The following is an 18,672-nucleotide window of genomic DNA, read 5'->3' on the forward strand; positions in this document are numbered from 1 at the left end:
CATTACACAGTCATGGAGATAGAGAAGAACCAGAAGGCCAACATGGCATGCAGAGTGTGTGGAGAGAAGTGACCCGTAAGAAGTCTGGAAAGGTTGGACGGGGCCAGGTTGTTAAGAGTTTTAATTACCAAACATAGGGGTTTATATTTGATCCTAGAGATAATAGGGAGCTCCTAGAGATTTAGTACAAGGTGACATGGTTAGGCTTACAGTTTAGGAAAATCAATTTGACAGCTATGTGGAGAATGAACTAGAAAAGGGAGAAACCTGGAGCAGGGAGACCAATTAGAAGACAATTGCAATAATCCAGGCTATTGCATGCAGCTAGGCTGCAGTGGATAGAACACTGGGCCTCGAGTCAGAAGATGTGAATTCATTTTTGACCTTAGATACTTAATAACTGTGTGACCTTGGGCAAGTTGCTTAACTACCATCTGCTCAGTTTCCCTCATCTATAAAATGGGAATCCCAGCAGCACCTTTCTCACAGGGCTATTGTGAAGATCAAATGAGATGATACTTGTAAATTACTTAGCATCATTGTGCTAAGTGCTCCTGAGACATGGTAGGATTTTTTTGTGTGTGTGTGAGGCAATTGGGGTTAAGTGACTTGCCCAGGGTCACACAGCCAGTAAGTATTAAGTGTCTGAGGCCGGATTTGAACTCGGGTACTCCTGACTCCAGGGCCAGTGCTTTATCCACTGCACCACCTAGCTACCCCATGGTAGGATTTTAATAAGTTGCTTATTTTCTTTTTTTCCTTCCTTCCTTCCTTCCTTCCTTCCTTCCTTCCTTCCTTCCTTCCTTCCTTCCTTCCTTCCTTCCTTCCTTCCTTCCTTCCTTCCTTCCTTCCTTCCTTCCTCATGAGAAGTAATAAAGATTTGATGGCTGTACAAGTAGAGAGAGATGGGTAGAAATTGGCAACTGATTGGATATATAGGATAAGTGAGATCTGAAGATGAGGATGAGCATGGGTGACTGGAAGGATGGTGCTGCTCTTGAAGTTTGGAATAAGAGAAGGTAGGAGAAGAATCAGGAGAGAGCAGGGTCATGAAAATCCAGAGGAGAGACATTATACAGCAGGAGAAAATGATCACCTGTCAGATACTGCCAAGAAGTTATGAAGTATAAAAACTGAGAAAAGGTCATTGGATTTCTCAATTAAGAGATAATTGGTAACTTTGAAGAAAGTGATTTTATTTGAATAATGAGGTCAGAGCAGAAACAAAGAGAGTTTAGAAGACAGTGAATGGAAAGGAAGTGGAGACATCTAATACAGATTGATATGTAGTATAGGTAGGTTTTTCAAGGTGTTTAGAAGGGATAGGAGTTGATAGAAGGAATGATGGGACCTTGTGAAGGTTGTTGGGGATGGAGGAGACATGGGAAGGAACCAGTAGATAGGGAAATATTGAAGATGGGGGGGACGATAATGGTGCAATTTGCTGGAGAAGATGGGAAGGGACAAATGGTGCAGGTGGACATAGGTTTCCATGACAGCAAGAAGATGGAAGGAGTGTGATATGAAAAGGTCTAATATTCAGGGAATTTTGGTAACAATAGAACAAGGTTACCACAGGGTAGCATGGAAGGGAAGGCAGTGCAGGAAAAAAGGATTTGAATGTGGAAAGACTGAGGTAGGCAGAAATGAAGTAACAGAGAGTGATAACAGTGGAAGGAATTTTTTCCTGGGCAGCCTTGGATTCTGAATCACAAAGATGAACAATAAATAAATTTACTAGTTTATTTATTGCTGAGTTGCTGGTTAAGACATTTTCTTTAGCAGGCTTTTATGCTCTCTGTTAGGGCTAAAATCAAGATGTAGCCCCAAGATAGGAAGAGAGAGAGGCTGGTTAAGTGGAAAACCCAGATTCTGTTTTGGATAATTCGATAGTCAAAGGAATATTTGGTTCTTCATTTAAAATTTTATATATCTTATCTCTAACCATACATAGTAGATGCTCTGTAAAAACTTGCAGATTGACTGAACCCCTGTCATATGGGAAGAGACTTTTCTACCTCTAAGCCATGTAAAAATAGAATTTGGTCTTGCATATACTCAGTCATCAGTATAATAGAGACACTTAGGAACAACATATAATCAAATGACAGAGGTGGTAGGGACATTATAATGTAGAACATAGAAAATTAGAGATTCAAGGAATCTTAGAACTCAGAACATAGAATTTCAGAACTGGAAGGAATCTTAGAACATAGTTTCTTTTTTGTTTGTTTCTTTTTGTGGGGCAATGAGGGTTAAGTGACTTGCCCAGGGTCACATAGCTAGTGTCAAGTGTCTGAGGCCAGATTTGAACTCAGGTCCTCCTGAATCCAGGGCTGGCCCTTTATCCACTGTGCCACCTAGCTGTCCAGAACACAGTTTCAATCAGTCAATCAGCAAGAATTTATTAAGCTCCTACTAAAACCAAAAATGAAATAGACCCTGCCTTTGAAGAGTTTACATTCCTTTGATGGAATACATGTAAGTAAAAAAGTAAATAAAATATATTTGAAGTAAATCAAAAGTAATTTTTGGGGTGTTACCAACAACTAGATGGATTATGATAGATGTTCTGTAGGAGGAAGAATTAACCTAATCAGTAAACATTTATTAAGTACCCACTATGTGACAGACACTGTGTTAAGTGCCAGAGATACAAAAAAGGTAAAAGACAGTCTCTGCTTAAAAAAGAAAAAGACCTATTTGTACAAAAATATTTCTAGCAGCTTTTTTTTTTGTGGTAGTTAAGAATTGGAAATCAAAGGAATACCCACCAATTAGGGAATGGTTAAATGAGCTGTGGTATATGATGTGGAATTTTATTGTGCTATAAGAAATGACAAACAGGATGATTTCAGAAAGGCCTGGAAAGACTTGTATGAACTGATGTATAGTGAAGTGAGCAGAACCAAGAGAATGTTGTGCACAGAGACAGCAATGTTGTTTGATGAAGAACTGTGAATGACAACTATTCTCAGCAATACAATGATCCAAGAAAATCCCAAAGGACTGTTGATGAAGCATACTATCCACCTCCAAAGAAAGAACTGATATTGATTGAACACAGACTGAAGCAAGCTATTTTTCATTTTCTTTCATTTTTTCCTTTATTCAATTTTCTTATACAAAATGACTAATATGGTAATGTTTTGCATAATTGCACATGTACAACCTATATCTGATTGCTTACCACCTTAGGGAGGGGGGAGGGAAGAGAGGGAAGGAGGGATACAATTTGGAACTCAAAACTTTAAATAAAAATACTTATTATTTTTCTAAAAAATCACATTCAGTTCAAGATGTCTGAAAGACAGTTGCAGATGTGAAATTGGAAGTCAGCAGAAAAGTTGGAGAGGATATATAAATCTGAACATCATCAACAATGAGATGATGGTTAAATCCATGAGAATGAATGAGTTCAGGAAACAAAGTAGTGCGGAGGGAAAGGAGAAGAGGGCTCAGGACAGAACTCTGTGGGACACTCTGGTCTGAGGACAAGATCTGGATGAGGATCCCGCAAAGAAGACTGAGAAGAAGGGGTCAGATAAGTAGGAGGAGAACTAGGAGAGAGTGGTACCCTAAAAACCTAGAGAGGAGATAGTTGATTATCAAGGAGGAGATAGTGAGCAACAGTGTCAAAGAGAGTTCAAGAAGAATAAGGATTGTGAAAAAGCCTTTGGATTTGCCAACTAAAAGATCATTGGTCATTTGAATTTGAGCTGAGCTTTGAAGGAAACTAGGGAGTCCAAGATGTGGAAGGGGGAGGGTGCATTCCAGGTTCAGAGTATGTAGAAATCTTAGGACATAAAACAAGGAATTTTGGAGTTGGTAGGGACCTTTGAAATTAGCACCTAGAATGTTGGAAGTAGGACTTTACAGAACATCCACTTCAGAGGTTCTTAACCATTTTTTTGTGTCCTGTGCCCTTTTTGACATCTGAGGAAGCCTTTGAATCCTTCTCAGAATAATGTTTGGAAGGGCATAAGATAAAGAACATAGGCTCACAAAAGAAACTAATTATATGGAAATACAGTTATCAAAATGTTTTTTTTTAAGTCCACAGACATCATGTTGAAAACTCCATATCTAATCCAACCCCCTCATTTTGAGAAGAGAAAAAAGTCCTATTTGAACTGTAAAGCAGAAATTAACCAAAGTAATTGAATATTATACTATGCCAAAAATGAATTTTCTTTTAGAATTATTTTCACAGCAGTAAAGGAAGTCATCCTAGCTAAAATTACATTATGTGTAAGTAGCTATCTGTAAAGGCTCTGTTAAAATTTATATTTTGATGATGCCTAATTACCTTTTCTTATTTCCTCAGGATTGGTCATATTCTCTCATTGTGGCATCTCTTGTCGGGGCCTTTGGCTCTTCCTTTCTCTATGGTTATAATCTTTCTGTGGTCAATGCTCCTTCTCGGGTAAGTACTGAAGAGATGACTTGATAATCTACCCAGCAGAGGGCAACCTTGTATTATCCACAGTTTCAGCTGGAAAGCCATACCATTTTGTACCATATCTTCTAACTCCCTTTTTGACAACTGATTTTAGACCAAAGAGGCATACTGATGCCTGCTGGAAAGGAACATTGCACACAAGCCAAACTGAGTAGTTCATTTAACTTTATTTTTATTTTTTTAAATTTTATTTTTTTGACAGGGTAATGAGGGTTAGGTGACTTGCCCAAGGTCACACAGCCAGTAAGTGTCAAGTGTCTGAGGCTGTATTTGAACTCAGGACCTCCTGAATCCAGGGCCGGTGCTTTATCCACTGCACCACCTAGTTGCCCCTATTTTTAAATTAAAAAAAAAATCATTGTTGCTATTTGATTTTATACCTTAGTCATTTTCCTTTATCTCCCTCATCCTCAATGGAATCCTTATAACTAGTAAGTCAATAAATACTATTAAATACTTTTTATGCACCAGACACTGTATAGGTGTTAGGATGCAAAGACAAAAATAATCCCTGCTTTTAAGGAGTTCATTATCTAGCTGGGGGAGAATGAGTTACATATAGGTTTACACTAAGTACGTATATACAAAAATAATCCAAGTTCATTTTGAGGAGGAAAGCACTTGCAGCTACGGAGATCAGGAAAAGTTTCCATAGAAAGTAACATTTGAGCTGATCCTTGAAGGAAACAAGGGGTTCTGAGGTTCAAAGGCATAGAGGGAATGTATTTTAGGCATGGGAGATGGTCAGTACCAAGGCTGAAGGTGGGAAATGAAGTATCAGGTATAAGGAATAAAAACAAGATCAGTTTAGCTAGAATAGGGTATATAAGCAGGGAAACAATGTGTACAAGTCTTGAAAGGCAGATTAGGGACAGGTTGTGTAGGGCTTTAAATTCCAAACATCAGAATTTAGAAGTAAAAAAAAATTAGTCAATCAACAAACATTTATTAAGTTCCTACTATGTGTCAGGCACTATGCTAAATACGGGACCATTGGAGTTTTTTTGAATAGGGGGGTGTTTTGGAGTAGATTTATGTAATTCAATCATAATTTAACCTCTACCTCACTTAAACTTATTCCTTTGTCCCATTCCTACTGTATTTTAATGGAGGCTATTTACAAAGGCATAATAGTATATGTGACTCTTCAATAATATTGGAAAAGAATAAAAATAAAATACATTAATGTATCTCCTCCAAGACTGCACGATTTTCTTCAGAATCAAACTTTTAACAAACAAGTCTAAAGCACAGTTAGACCTATGCTTTAGAAAAATCACTTTGACAGCTATATGGAGAATGGATTGGAGTAAGGAGAACAAAATAAGATATTTAATCAAAACCAATGGACACAATGACAGTATCTGACAGTGTCACTTTCCAAGCCCTCATGTTTATCCCAATATGCAGAGGGAATAAGTATCCATCTGACCTCTGGGTACCTGACCTGCCAATGAGCATGGAGGTTGGGAGAATAAATATAGAATATATACTACATAAATAACTTGAATCTTTAAAAGAAACAATGATGCTCCTAACTCTGTATGAGCCCCCCAAATTGATACTACCTATGAGCCTTTGATAAGTCTTCCATAGAAAATTCAGTGAGGGTCCATTATTTGGTCCTTGAGGGCATCAAAATAGCTTTGCTGTTATTAATTTTCAGCATATGACTTGCCTTTTCTGTTCATACATGGCTTTGTGGTAGCCTATAATGCCACCTCTCATATTGAAGTCATTATTTTTTCTCCAGTTTTTGTTTGTTTTGTTTTTACTGGCAACGTGTTGCCACTTTGCTTTCTGGGTAGCTTGAAATCTTTAATTTTTCTTTGATGGTAAGTCACAGGCAAATAGCATTTCAATGAGTTACTCTGGATCCTTGAAATCACTACAATTTTCCTTACTTTTCATTAATATAACATGTCAATGACTATTTACCCTACTGAAATCCCAATACAGCAATCCATGTGCCCCTATTTTGGGGCACCAGTAGACTACTCATGAAGTCCATTTTGAAATAGTGCTAATTCTTCAATAGAGTGAGATCTCTTCCTAATTCTGTCCATTTTTTCCTTAGTCTAGACTCGAGGATTTGGAATAGATTTATCTGATTAGATCATAGTTTAATCCATACTCCACTTAAACTTATTCCTTTGTCTCATCACTACTGTATTTCAGTGGAGGACATTTACAAAGTCATGATGGTATGGGGTTCCTTCATCATATTAGAAATGACTAAAAGTCAAATATATCAATATCCCTACCGTGGCTATCTCTACCCAGACCACTTAAGATTCTTTAGATTCATGCTAAACCCACTTTTGGTGAACAAACCTAAAATGAAGGAAGTCAATTCATTTTTGTAGGTGCTCCTACAGTGATATAGTAAGATATCCAGCCTGGTTTTTCCTATTCATGACCAAGTCACCCATCCAGTAGAGATGACTCCAGAATTCAGGACTTTTGGTCTCTCTCTTTTTTCTTTTTCTTTTTCTTTTTCAAATATCCTTTGCTTTGATATCTCCTTACTTTTTGTATATATAATCTCCCTGGTCTCTCTTATTCAGTTTTGTCTCTCACTTTCAAGAAGGCCCAGGCCTGATTCTTCTAGCAGTCTGAACTGGGTGTTGATTCCTTTGTTTGGACTCCAGTTCTCATGCAGTCGTATTTTTGTCTACTTTCACCCTGGCAGAAATGAGGGGAGACAATTTATTTACAGGGAATAACAGGTTTTCTCTCATTCCTTTCTAGGTGTCAATATTCTGAGTCTTTCCTTCAAATTCTTTTCAGTCCTGCTCTGCTTACTTCATCCTGCATTAATTTATGCAAGTTGTCCCATGTTTCTCTGAATTCTTCATATTCATTATTTCCTATGATGTAGTATTATTGAGGACTCCCCAGAGAGCTTTTGTTTATATAGGTTATATCTATTGATATTCATCAAATTCAAAATGAAAATATCTTAGTATTATTTTGAAAAGTTATTTCAATCTAATGAACCCCTTAGAAAGGCTTTATGAATGCTTAAGGGTGTCTGGACCACATTTTGAAAACTGTTGATGTAATGGATAGAATATTGGATTTGTAGTTAAGGAAGACATGGGTTCAAATCCTATCTCAGACACTTGCTACATGTCATTAACTGAGCAAAACAGTTCATCTTTCTGGGTTACAATGTTCTCATCCATAAAATAGGAAAGTTGGGCTTGTTGGCTCTGAAGGTCCTTTCCAGGTCTAAATCCGATGATTTTGACTTCAAATCTAGTATTCTGTCTGTGTCCCTCTGCTTTAGAATAAACACTGATATACTCATCCAATATGATTATTATATATGCTATAAGCATATGCCATATGTATAGCTAATTTTATACTCCTGCAATACAGAGTCTGGTGGAAAAGAAAAAATTCCATTTCAGCACCATCCAACTCAGCCACAGTGGACTAACCGATGGCACTAGGGACTGATCTTTTACAAAATGTCTTCAGCTGGCCACTGAGTGAAATTGACTAGGCAAGCATTTGTGCCAGTTTGATGTCGTTCAGCACTCTATGTGAACAAAGTTAATTCAGCTGTGTGAAAGCCTGATGTTCTTTCTTCCCTAAAACAATAAACTAAAATTTTACCTCAGAGGCTGACAGAGATGAGGGGGAAAAGCAGCAATCTCCAACAATAAAATGTTAAATCCAATCATCATGAAAGATAAGAATTACTTTTTACAAAATGTTTTATGGATTGTTTGGGGTTTTTTTCCCCCTCATATCACCGTCAGTTCCCAATACCACTACTCTAGCCCCAACAACAAAACCCTCCCTTATAACAAAGAGAACAAAAATAAACTGACCTATCAACTATGTCTCTCTTCTCCCCTCATCCTATTGAATAGAAAAGCACCTATTATTTCTATTACAGGAAGGGAGATGCTTCATTATCACTGCCCTGGAATCAAGATTGATGGGTGTATTAACCAGAATTGTGATGATTTTAATGCCATTTTCCATTACTTCATCTTGGTCATTGTGTATTATTGTTCTCTTGGTTCTGCTTTTATGCTCTGCATCAGTTTATGTAGGTCCTCCTAAGTTCCTATAAAGTCTTTACTCTTGCTATATCTTAGAACTGGATGATAATTTTGGCTAGTGACACTCTTCTTCAAATAAGGAAACTTACGCACTCCCATAAATTCCCCATGGCAGATCTACTCCATTAACTGGAAGCCTTCCTCAGAGTCTTCACATTCCATGGGTGCCAATGAAAGTGTTAGGGTCATATTCTACCTTTTATCCCTTGTTCAACTATATAACTGGTTTTCCTACCTTCTTTTCTGACGATACATTTCCTTGAAATCTCTTATGCCACTTGTTGTGACCATGATATCACTGATATTACGTTGTATCAACAATACTTTAGAGGTCAAGTAAAGAGATATGGTCTTGGGTCAGGCTAATATTGATACAAGCCATAGGAGTAAAAGTTGGATAGAGTACTCAATGAACTGGGATCAATGCTCTTCACACATTTATGTTTTTTTTTCCCCCATCTACCCTTTATCTTCCTCTAAATTCACCACAGTTGGACAATGCTGACTATCTTTGATATATTCTCAATGTCAAAGGATCTCAATATATAACAGCCATAGCCATAGAGATTCTAATGATATTCTAAATGCTGCACCATTTTCCACTTCTCTTTGTTAAGTTCTCGTTTTCTCCTTTGCAAAATGGGGATAGCTGTCACTGTACCACCTACCTTTAAAGATTCATGGCAGAGTTAAATGAGAAAAATCAGTGTAAGGTGCAATATAAATGAACTATTTCCACTTAATTGTCTTTTGTAAATGAAATGGTATAGGAGGATGCTCTATTAGTACCTGCAAAAGATGGACTATCGTGGCTCTTAATAAGTACAGAGGCTTCTCTCTTAAGACATTTTGCTTCTAGGTCCTGGGGAAATGCGCAAAGAAAGAGTTAGGTTCCATCCACCCTCCAGGACTGTAATTTTCTTTTGTGCCAACCTCATTTGTTTTCATGGAAGAGTAATTGTGAAAGGTCCCATTTCTAACTGTCATCCTCCTGCTATTACTAAAGTGCCCTTATCATATAGTGGTTATAAAACTCCAATCAGCTCTTTCAGGAGTTAATGACCATGTCTGAGAAAAGTTGCCCAGAGAAGTGACCTCAGATACCTTATTTTATTCTTTGAGTTAAAGGTTACATTCTGTCATCAGTGATTCATTTCCCTAAAGTATCTAGGTACATTTGTTTTCTAATGTGAGTACACTGAATTCTTTCTACGTGGTTGTCCTTTGGGTTAAGGTTAATGGAACTTTGCCACATGGGTGAGACTTATGGGTGAGACCGGATCTATTTCTATATATTGTAGGTATGTATAAATATATATTTTTATTATTATATCCATATATTAATATGTGTATGTGGGTATACATCAAGGATCTGTGATTTCTTCAATTCAGCAGTGATAGATGGTTGTCCATCTACAATTTAGTAGATAAGAGACTTGTCTGATGCTCTAGTGTGTGTATTCATATATATATACACACACACACATATACATATATATGGTTGCTGACATTTGAATACTATTTACTAGTTTACAAAGCATTTTACATGCCCAAACTTATCCTCAATAAATATGTAGATATAAGTATTATTAATAATAATAGATAATATTAATATAGCAATTTAAAGTTTTCAAAGTGCTTTATTATATATTATCTCATTTGATTCCCTGTGAGGTAGATGCTATCACTATCCCATTTTACAGATGAGAAACTCAAGACCAAGAGAAATTAAGGGACTTGACCAGGTTCTCACAGCTAGCAGGTGTCTAAAACAGAATTCAGCTAGATTCAGATCTTTTAAAAATTTTTAATCCAGAGCTCTAGCCATGATAGGATCTTTGAAGATAATTAAATTGAGCTTCATACATACTTTCTAACATTTAGATATCTTTTTGGTCACTCCCCCTTCTGCAACAGTTTTAAAGTTCACAAAGTGCTTTTCTCATAATAACTCTGTGAGGTAGGTTGTCCCCATTTTATAGATTTTTTCAAGGTAATGTCATTATTGAAAGATGTAGGTGGGACTCAGACTGAAGTCAGCATCTAGTGCTCTCTGTCTTGTTTTCATCTAGGCCAATGATGGGTTCAGGTAGAGATTGAAGCATGAAGCATGCCACCTTCTAACTACTTGTAAAGGGATATGTGAGACACTTCCTACCTACAATCACACACGTGGTTTTGTAGGTCACATGTTTCATACCCGCTAGTCACTTCAAGCTTGCAGACAATTCTATATATTCCAAATAATTTTTGACACTACCTGTCAAAATAGGAACAATTAGCAGTGATTTGAAAGGCTTCTGCCAATCTCTATAATCACTGTGGGACATGAGGAAAATAAGGTATATTTTTCTTTTCTTTTTCCTTTTTTTTTCTCTTATTTTCCCACATAATGTCATCTCTTTGTTTCCTGAGGTACATTGCATGACAAGGGAATTTCAGGGGGTTGTTAACAGTTAGTTTATCTTTGTTCAGAATGGGTTTTAACAATCCCTTTCCTCCCCCCAAACATACACACACATTCACACACACACACACACACACAAACACACCCCTTTTATTTTCAATAGACAGATATAAGCACTTCAATCAAAGCTTGATTGTCAAGGGGGCCAAGATGATTGCTTCTTACCGTGAACTCTCCCATCAGAGAAACCCACGCACACAATTGCACTCAATGGAGCTTAAAGGATTTCAAGCCAGAAGAGACCCTAGAGGTCATCTAGTCCTTCCAACCCTCTCATCTTATTTGCATCATCTGCCTCACAGGGTTGTTTCAAGAAAAGAGACTTGTCATCTCAAGCTGCTACAGAAATGAGTTACTATTATTGTGAATTTACAAATGAGGAAACTAAGACTCAGAAAACTTAAACTCAAAGTCTTATAGTTAGTAGGTGACAGAGCCAGGATGAAATTCAAGTGTTTTAAAAATGAATTCAATTCACTTTTCACTACCTGAGAGTTGTCTCATCTGTAAAACTGATAAAACTTTTATAGTTTTTGTCTTTTTAAAATTTATCTCCATAACTTTTACTTTTATCGCACATTTATTTCTAAATATTCCCTCTTCCTTACCTTGAAGGCCATACCTTCTAAACTAGAATAAAAAAGAAAGGGGGAAAAGAAGCACTTCAGAAAAATGAATCAATCAAGACAAATATTATGTGTAATATTCTATGACCATAGTCCTCCACCTCTGCAAAGAAGTGTGTACCTGGAAGAGAGTATAGCAGAAGAAAGCTATTTTTTTCTCTCCTTTAATGTTGAACTTGGCCAGTGTAATTACAGTTTTGTTTTGTTTTGGGTGGTTGTATTCTTTCTGTTTACATTGTTGTAGTCATTGTGTATACTATTTTCCTGTTTCTCATTTCTTTGCTCTGCATCAGTTCATACAAGTCATCTGATACGTCTCTGAATTTTTCATGTCCATGCCTTCTTATTGCATAATAATATCCCACCACATCTGTATATCACAACTTATTTAGTCATTCCCCCTAACCACTTTGCTTTCTCTTCTCTTCTACTATGCGGAGAGCTGTTATGAATGTTTGGGTATACGCGGAACCTTTATTTCTGTCTTCACCTCCTTGGAATGCCTAGTAGTGAAATCTCTGGGTCAGAGAGTAAGGATATTTTAGACACTTAATGTAATTTCAAATTGCTTTCCAGAAGAGTTGGAACAATTCACAGCTTCTACCCATGCTATGTTAGTGTGCCTTTCTAATTATAGCCCCTCCAACATTTGCATCTTTTAACCTCTTTGTAAGGTTGGGGGTTTTTTTGGTGGGGGGAGGGGAAGCATGACATGAAATCTCAGAGTTGTTTTGTGTTCCTCTTAGTGATTTGGAACAATTGTTCACATTTTTAATCTTGAATAATAGTTTCCAATTCTTCTTTTGAGATCTGATCTGTTTATAGATTTACTACTCTTCCGTTGGCTTTATAGTATTCATTTGATCCTCACCATGGCCCTGTAAAGTTGATAGTAAAAGGTTCATTTTCCTACATTAACAGATCAGAAAAATAAGGCTTAAAGAGAGTTATGTAGCTAGTGGCAGAAATGGGATGGGAATGAAATCTAATTAATTCAATTTTTAAAATATTTATTAAGTTCCCTTTATTTGTAGGTCACTGTACTAAAAGAGGAAAAGAGAAAAATTTAATGATTTCATTTCACCTGTAACACAATGCAGATACATATTTTATACACACAACATGCATATTTGTGTACATGCATGTTTATGTACGTGTGTGCATGTATGTACGTGCACATACATGTATTCACGTGTTGTGTTATAAATATGTGTATATATAAACAGGAAGGTAGATGATAGGTAGATAGATAGATAGATGAAGAGATGATAATTACACTCATTGAGACTAATGGGAAGATTAAGAGAAAGTAAAGAATAGAGATGAAGGCCTGAAATCTGGGGGGGACACTAACTTTTAGAAGATGGGATAATGATCCAACAAAATGTATTAAGAAGAAAAGGTCAGGTAGCTACGAGAAGTAAGATGGAATAGTCTCATTGAAGTCAAGAGGAGAATCTATTCAAGGAAAGGGTGATGGAGGACAGTGGCAGTAGCTGGACAGCAGTCAAAGAAGATTAGGACTGGAAAGGGCCATTGGATTTACCACTTAAGAGGTCATTGGTCATCTTGGAGAGGCCAATGTCAGTAGAGTAATTAAGTTGGAAATTATATTGCAGTAGGCTAAAAAATAAATGTGAAGAAAGGAAATCAGAGAAAATATACATTTTCACGTGTAGATAACACTTCTTTTAGGGGTTTGTAAAAATGAGACTAGATATAAGATGATAACCTTTTTTTTTAGTGAGGCAATTGGGGTTAAGTGACTTGCCCAGGGTCACACAGCCAGTAAGTGTTAAGTGTCTGAGGCCGGATTTGAACTCAGGTATTCCTGACTCCAGGGCCGGAGCTCTATCCACTGTGCCACCTAGCTGCCCATAAGATGATAACTTGAGGAGATGTCAAGGGGAAGGTTGTAGGCAGTGGGGAGGCAGATGGTAAATAAGGGGAGACTGAAGATGAAAAAAAAAAGAGAGAATGATGGAGGAGGAAAGCTCCCAGAGGTTATTAGAATGCTTAGGATCAAGGGCCCAAGTAGAGGGGATAGCTTGGACTTAAAAAAATCTTCATCAGGATGGATCAAAGTAGATAAGGTTGGGGAATAGTATGAAGGGGCATCAAAGAAGAGTAAGGAAAAGATGAAGTTCATGATGAGAGGCTTCAATTTTCTGACAAGCAGGAATCGAGGTCCGTGGCTAAGTGATAGGAGTGTGGAACTAAACGGGAAGAAAGAAATTTAGGAATGGATGCTGTGAGGATCATGCTATAGGGTTAATCAGACTAGAATATATGGATTGTCTTGTAACACATTTTTTAAGGTAAGTTTTCTTGATGTCTTTTTAAATATCATATTCATTTCCAGTTACATCCCCCCTCTTCCCACCCTTTATAAACATACATAATTGAATTCTCCCTTGTAATAATGTCAGCAGATACAGTGTAGACAACATTCTGCTTTTGTATTCCCCTAAACCTTGGAGAGAGAGGGAAGTATATTTCACTGTTTGATAGAACTAAGATTAACCATGTCATTTACTCAGAATTTGGGTTCCTTTTGGTGTTCTTTCCATATGCATTATTGTAGTCATCGTGTACAGGATTGTCTGGGTTCTGCTTACATCATTGCATCAAGTAATACAAATCTTCTGTGGTGCAATGGAAAGATCACTGGCTTTAAATCAGAGGAGCTGGGTTCAAATCCCACTTATCTGAACCTCTTGCATGACTTTGGGCAAGTTGTTTAATCTCTCTGGAGTAGAGTCTTTGTTTCCTTATCTGTAAAATTAGAGAATCGGATTAAATGATCTCTGAGGTCCCTTCCAACTCTAGATCTATGATTTTGTGAGACCCAACTTCTCTAAATCCTTTATCTTCATAATGTCTTACTATATAATAATATTCCATTTTATGTATCATTACATATTTCATTATTATATTATATTATTATATTAATGCATAATATACCACGAATTCTTCAGTCAGTGGAAGGACACGTAGCTTGTTTCCATGACTCTACCACCAAAAAAGTAATGTTCTGAATATTTTGGTAGATATGGAGCATTTCTTTCTATCTTTATTCTCCATTTAACCTGTTTTTATTTATTTATTTAACCCGTTTTTGACTGCAATTCCCAGTAGTGAGATCACTGGGTCCAAAGGCATGAACTATGCTGTATTTTTCTTTTTAAATTATGCAATTTTTTTTCAGAATGGTTGAACCAATTCCTATCTCCACCTACAATGATTTTATGTGTCTGTTTTTTTACTATGGTTCCTTGAACAATGAATGCCTCTTATAATCTTTGATAATTTGATGGCCATGAGGTGAAACCTTGCTTGTTTTTATGTGCATGTCTCTTTAGTGAATTAGAGCCTTTTCATGTGAATAAGTTCAAGTTGATGATTTGAAATTCTTCTTTTGGAACCATTCTTATTCTTTGTCCACTAGTAAATATATGTAACAATTCCCTATATAATTTGGATATCAGTTTATTATTAAAGGCACTCAATGCAAAGTCTCCCCTTTACTTCTTTTTTTTTTTTTGTGGGACAATGAGGGTTAAGTGACTTGCCCAGGGTCACACAGCTAGTAAGTAAGTGTCAAGTTTCTGAGGCCGAATTTGAACTCAGGTATTCCTGAATCCAGGGCCAGTGCTTTAACCACTGCACCACCTAATTGTCCCTGCCCCTTCATTTCTAACTCTTAGCAGTACTGATTTTTATTAATTTAAAAATGAAGCAATCCCTGAACTCAAAAAACATATCCTATCAGAGGAAATAGCACATAAACAAATATATTTAAAGTAAATTCAGGATAAACTTTTTAAGAGGATGATCCTAGAACCTTGTAGGAACTGGGAAAGGTCTCACGTAGGAGATGTCACTTGAGGAGTTTTGAAGGAAACAAGGGATTCTAAAGGGTGGAGATGAGGTGGGAATGCACTCTAGCCATGGGGAAAGCTAGTGCACAGGTGTAGATAGACTATGAAGTATCATGGAATCCCATGTGAGGAATAAGAAAAAGAGGGAATCCAGGGTTGGGATAAGCCTAAATGTTAGTGGCAATAGAACAAGGAGACAAGGAATTTGAGGATGGGCAAATAGTCTATAGTTGAACTAGAGAACCATAGAGTCAGGACTTTGAAGGGAGGAACATGAGTCCAGAGCAGAGATCACAGGATCAGAGATCTGAAGCTATAAGGAAACTCAGAGATCATCTAGTCCAGCTCCCTTAGTTATAGATGAGGACATTGCAACCTAGGGAGGTTCAGTGGTTTGTTCCAGGTCACACAGTTATTATTAGAGATAGGATTTGAACCCTGGGCCTTATTTCAGAGATAGTGCTCTATTCACGGTAACAGATCAGGGAATGGTAGATGTCACGGTAAGGATGTGGAGTGGAGGAATGAGGCAGGAGAGGGAAGAATAGGGGGTTATGATTAAAAAGAGGAATTTTACAGTTCTGGATCATGGAGTTAGCATAGTGAGGGTATAATAACTAATGTCCATGGGTTGATTTATTAATGATGATGTCTGAAGTAAGATCCTTCCCAGGGGGACGGAGGGGGACTGTGGTGGAATGATGCAATGAATAATGGTTGAAGAAGATGGTGGTTGGCCAGGATGGTTGATGTTGTATTGACTTGCATACTGGCATCCTTAGGAAATGAGGACAGGCTTTGGGGTAGAGAAGTAGATTATGAACCTGGTATTGACTCATTCCTTGAGAAAGAAAAGAAATTGACCTGGACATTGACAAATTAGACCCAGGATAGTTGGATGAAGTGAACCTTTAAGAAATGAAGTTTCTGCATAAAGGTGACAAAGGGGGCAGTCTGAGAATAAGAATAATACAATCAAGGATAATAGGATTCTTCCTACTCCTCCTGTCCTAGAGTATTAAGGGATATGAGACAAGGAACATTTTGTCCTAAAGGAGGATGGTGAGGAATGCAGTATCATCAGGGTAGAGACAAGATTCTCTTAGTACCAGGAGATGGCAAGAAATGGGAGTGATAGGATTCAGGATGAAAGGGAGTTAGATAGCAATAGAATGAGATTGCCTGAGAACATGATGAAATGGAAAAACAGAAGGGGATGTGTGCTTGCGAAGGATAGGCTTAAGTGCATTGGGGAGAGCAAGCAAAGGGGAAAGATTTTCACCTGTTCAGATGTCACCTTCAAATCATAGGGAGAAGGAGTCACAAGATTCAGTTGATCAGAGTCCCTGTCCTCTAGGATCCTGAAAAGATTGGATGTGGTGTGTGTGTATGTGTGTGTGTGTGTGTGTGTGTTGGGGGGCAGTGACATTAGCCACTCTAGACACAGAGAGGCCAGGGATGAGAGCCAGGTGTAGGTGCCAGAGAGTTGGCATTCTCATTTATTTAAAGGCTAGACTGAATTCATGTTTAGCATCAGACCTGAAGCCTCATCCTAGGATGCTGAGACATAAAGCTCTCAATCATTGAGTTCCTCTCCCACCTACCCCTCAAATGCTGAACCACTAGATTTTTTTTGGGGGGGTCTTAGGTTTGCCCGTTGCTTTTAATTGGAAAGGATCTTTCCCCTGTTTGATCTCATCTCTCTGTATTCCTCTTACTTATTTTTTTTTCCGGTAAGGCAATTGGGGTTAAGTGACTTGCCCAGGGTCACACAGCTAGTAAGTGTTAAGTGTCTGAGGCCAGATTTGAACTCAGGGCCTCCTGACTCTATCCACTGCACCACCTAGCTGCCCCTCCTCTTACTTATTAATGATACTACACATCATTATTATATTCTATATGATAGTATATATTATATTTATCTACATACAAATCCCTTCTACTGGAGTGGGAGTTCCTTGAGGTCGAACATCACACCTTCTTCACATGGCATCTCCTTCAGTACCTGATACAGCGTCTTGAACATAACAGCCATGCCAGAAAAGTTCGTCAATGAATTCACTGTTTTCACTAATATGCATTGCCTTTTTTTTTTTTAACCAGTTCCATTTTGATGTCTTTAGGCATCTCCCTAGTATGACATTTGGTTTAGCAGAATACCTCTTCTCTTTAACAGGGGTAACAAGTTACTCAGTTTTTAAGTGTATATATGGAACATTCAATTTAAAAACTTTAAAAATCTGACTTAAAAACTTAGAGGCCTAAATGTTTTCATTGTGCATCCCAGGGATGAGCAAATTGCTTCCTCTCCCTGGTTGCCATGAGGACCTTTGAAGAATTTGACTACCTATACTTTTTGTACATCATCAGGGAAGTATTTTTTTTTGATGTGGGTATAGGTTATGTTTTAATTCCTAAGACCAAGAAAAAGAAATAACACTACGCCATTTATTTCCAGTATATCAAGACTTTCTACAATGATACCTGGGGGAAAAGACAAGGTCACCCAATAAATGATAATACTCTAATGCTGCTGTGGTCTGTGACTGTGTCAATTTTTGCAATTGGTGGACTAGTGGGGACAATGATGGTGACTCCGATTGGAAAGGTTCTTGGAAGGTAAGAATACGGCTAAGCTGCCTCTGTTTGCTCATCTAATAAACTCATTAAACAGCTTATACAGTTATAGCATGTGACAACCTAAATATCATACTGTGATGTCTCATTATTGGCAGAGTTGGTTTCATCATGTGGTGAAAGGCAATAGGAAACATCATTTCATGGATACTTAGTAACTTGTCTTTTCATGCTTACATTGAGCAAGAACAAACATGCAACCATGATGATCATTGGTTTGTACCAACATCCACTGCAGAGAAAGAAGTAGATATAACTTTAAAAAATTGAAATGATGCTCTGAACTGTCAGTCTATGTCTTAGTATGCAGTGGCTTCCATGTGAATATAGTTACTTAGGAAGACACAAAAATCTATGTTAGAAAATAAAGTATAGGATTCAAGAAATGAGAGATTACAGGTTTGTTGACTACATAGATGCTTCACACCTATACATCCCAAATGCTGTTTTCAAAAAGTGAGTAAGAAGGCATTGTATATAGTGAACAACCAATGATACTCCCCCATGACTTCATATTAAC

The 18,672-nt window shown here is 37.4% G+C and overlaps 1 protein-coding gene across 4 annotated transcripts in view; it reads left to right on the forward strand.

Moving 5' to 3' along the window:
• Positions 1-18,672, forward strand: part of SLC2A9 (solute carrier family 2 member 9) — a 310,297-nt gene that overhangs the window by 26,104 nt on the left and 265,521 nt on the right. For all 4 annotated transcript variants that reach the window (XM_043972628.1, XM_043972627.1, XM_043972629.1 and 1 more), the window contains 2 exons: positions 4,328-4,426; positions 17,974-18,134. In XM_043972628.1, coding sequence (XP_043828563.1) covers positions 4,328-4,426; positions 17,974-18,134 — 260 coding nt within the window. The remainder of the gene's footprint in view (positions 1-4,327; positions 4,427-17,973; positions 18,135-18,672) is intronic.

Source organism: Dromiciops gliroides, chromosome 6 (genome assembly GCF_019393635.1).
Source record: "Dromiciops gliroides isolate mDroGli1 chromosome 6, mDroGli1.pri, whole genome shotgun sequence".
NCBI classification, from domain to species: domain Eukaryota; kingdom Metazoa; phylum Chordata; class Mammalia; order Microbiotheria; family Microbiotheriidae; genus Dromiciops; species Dromiciops gliroides.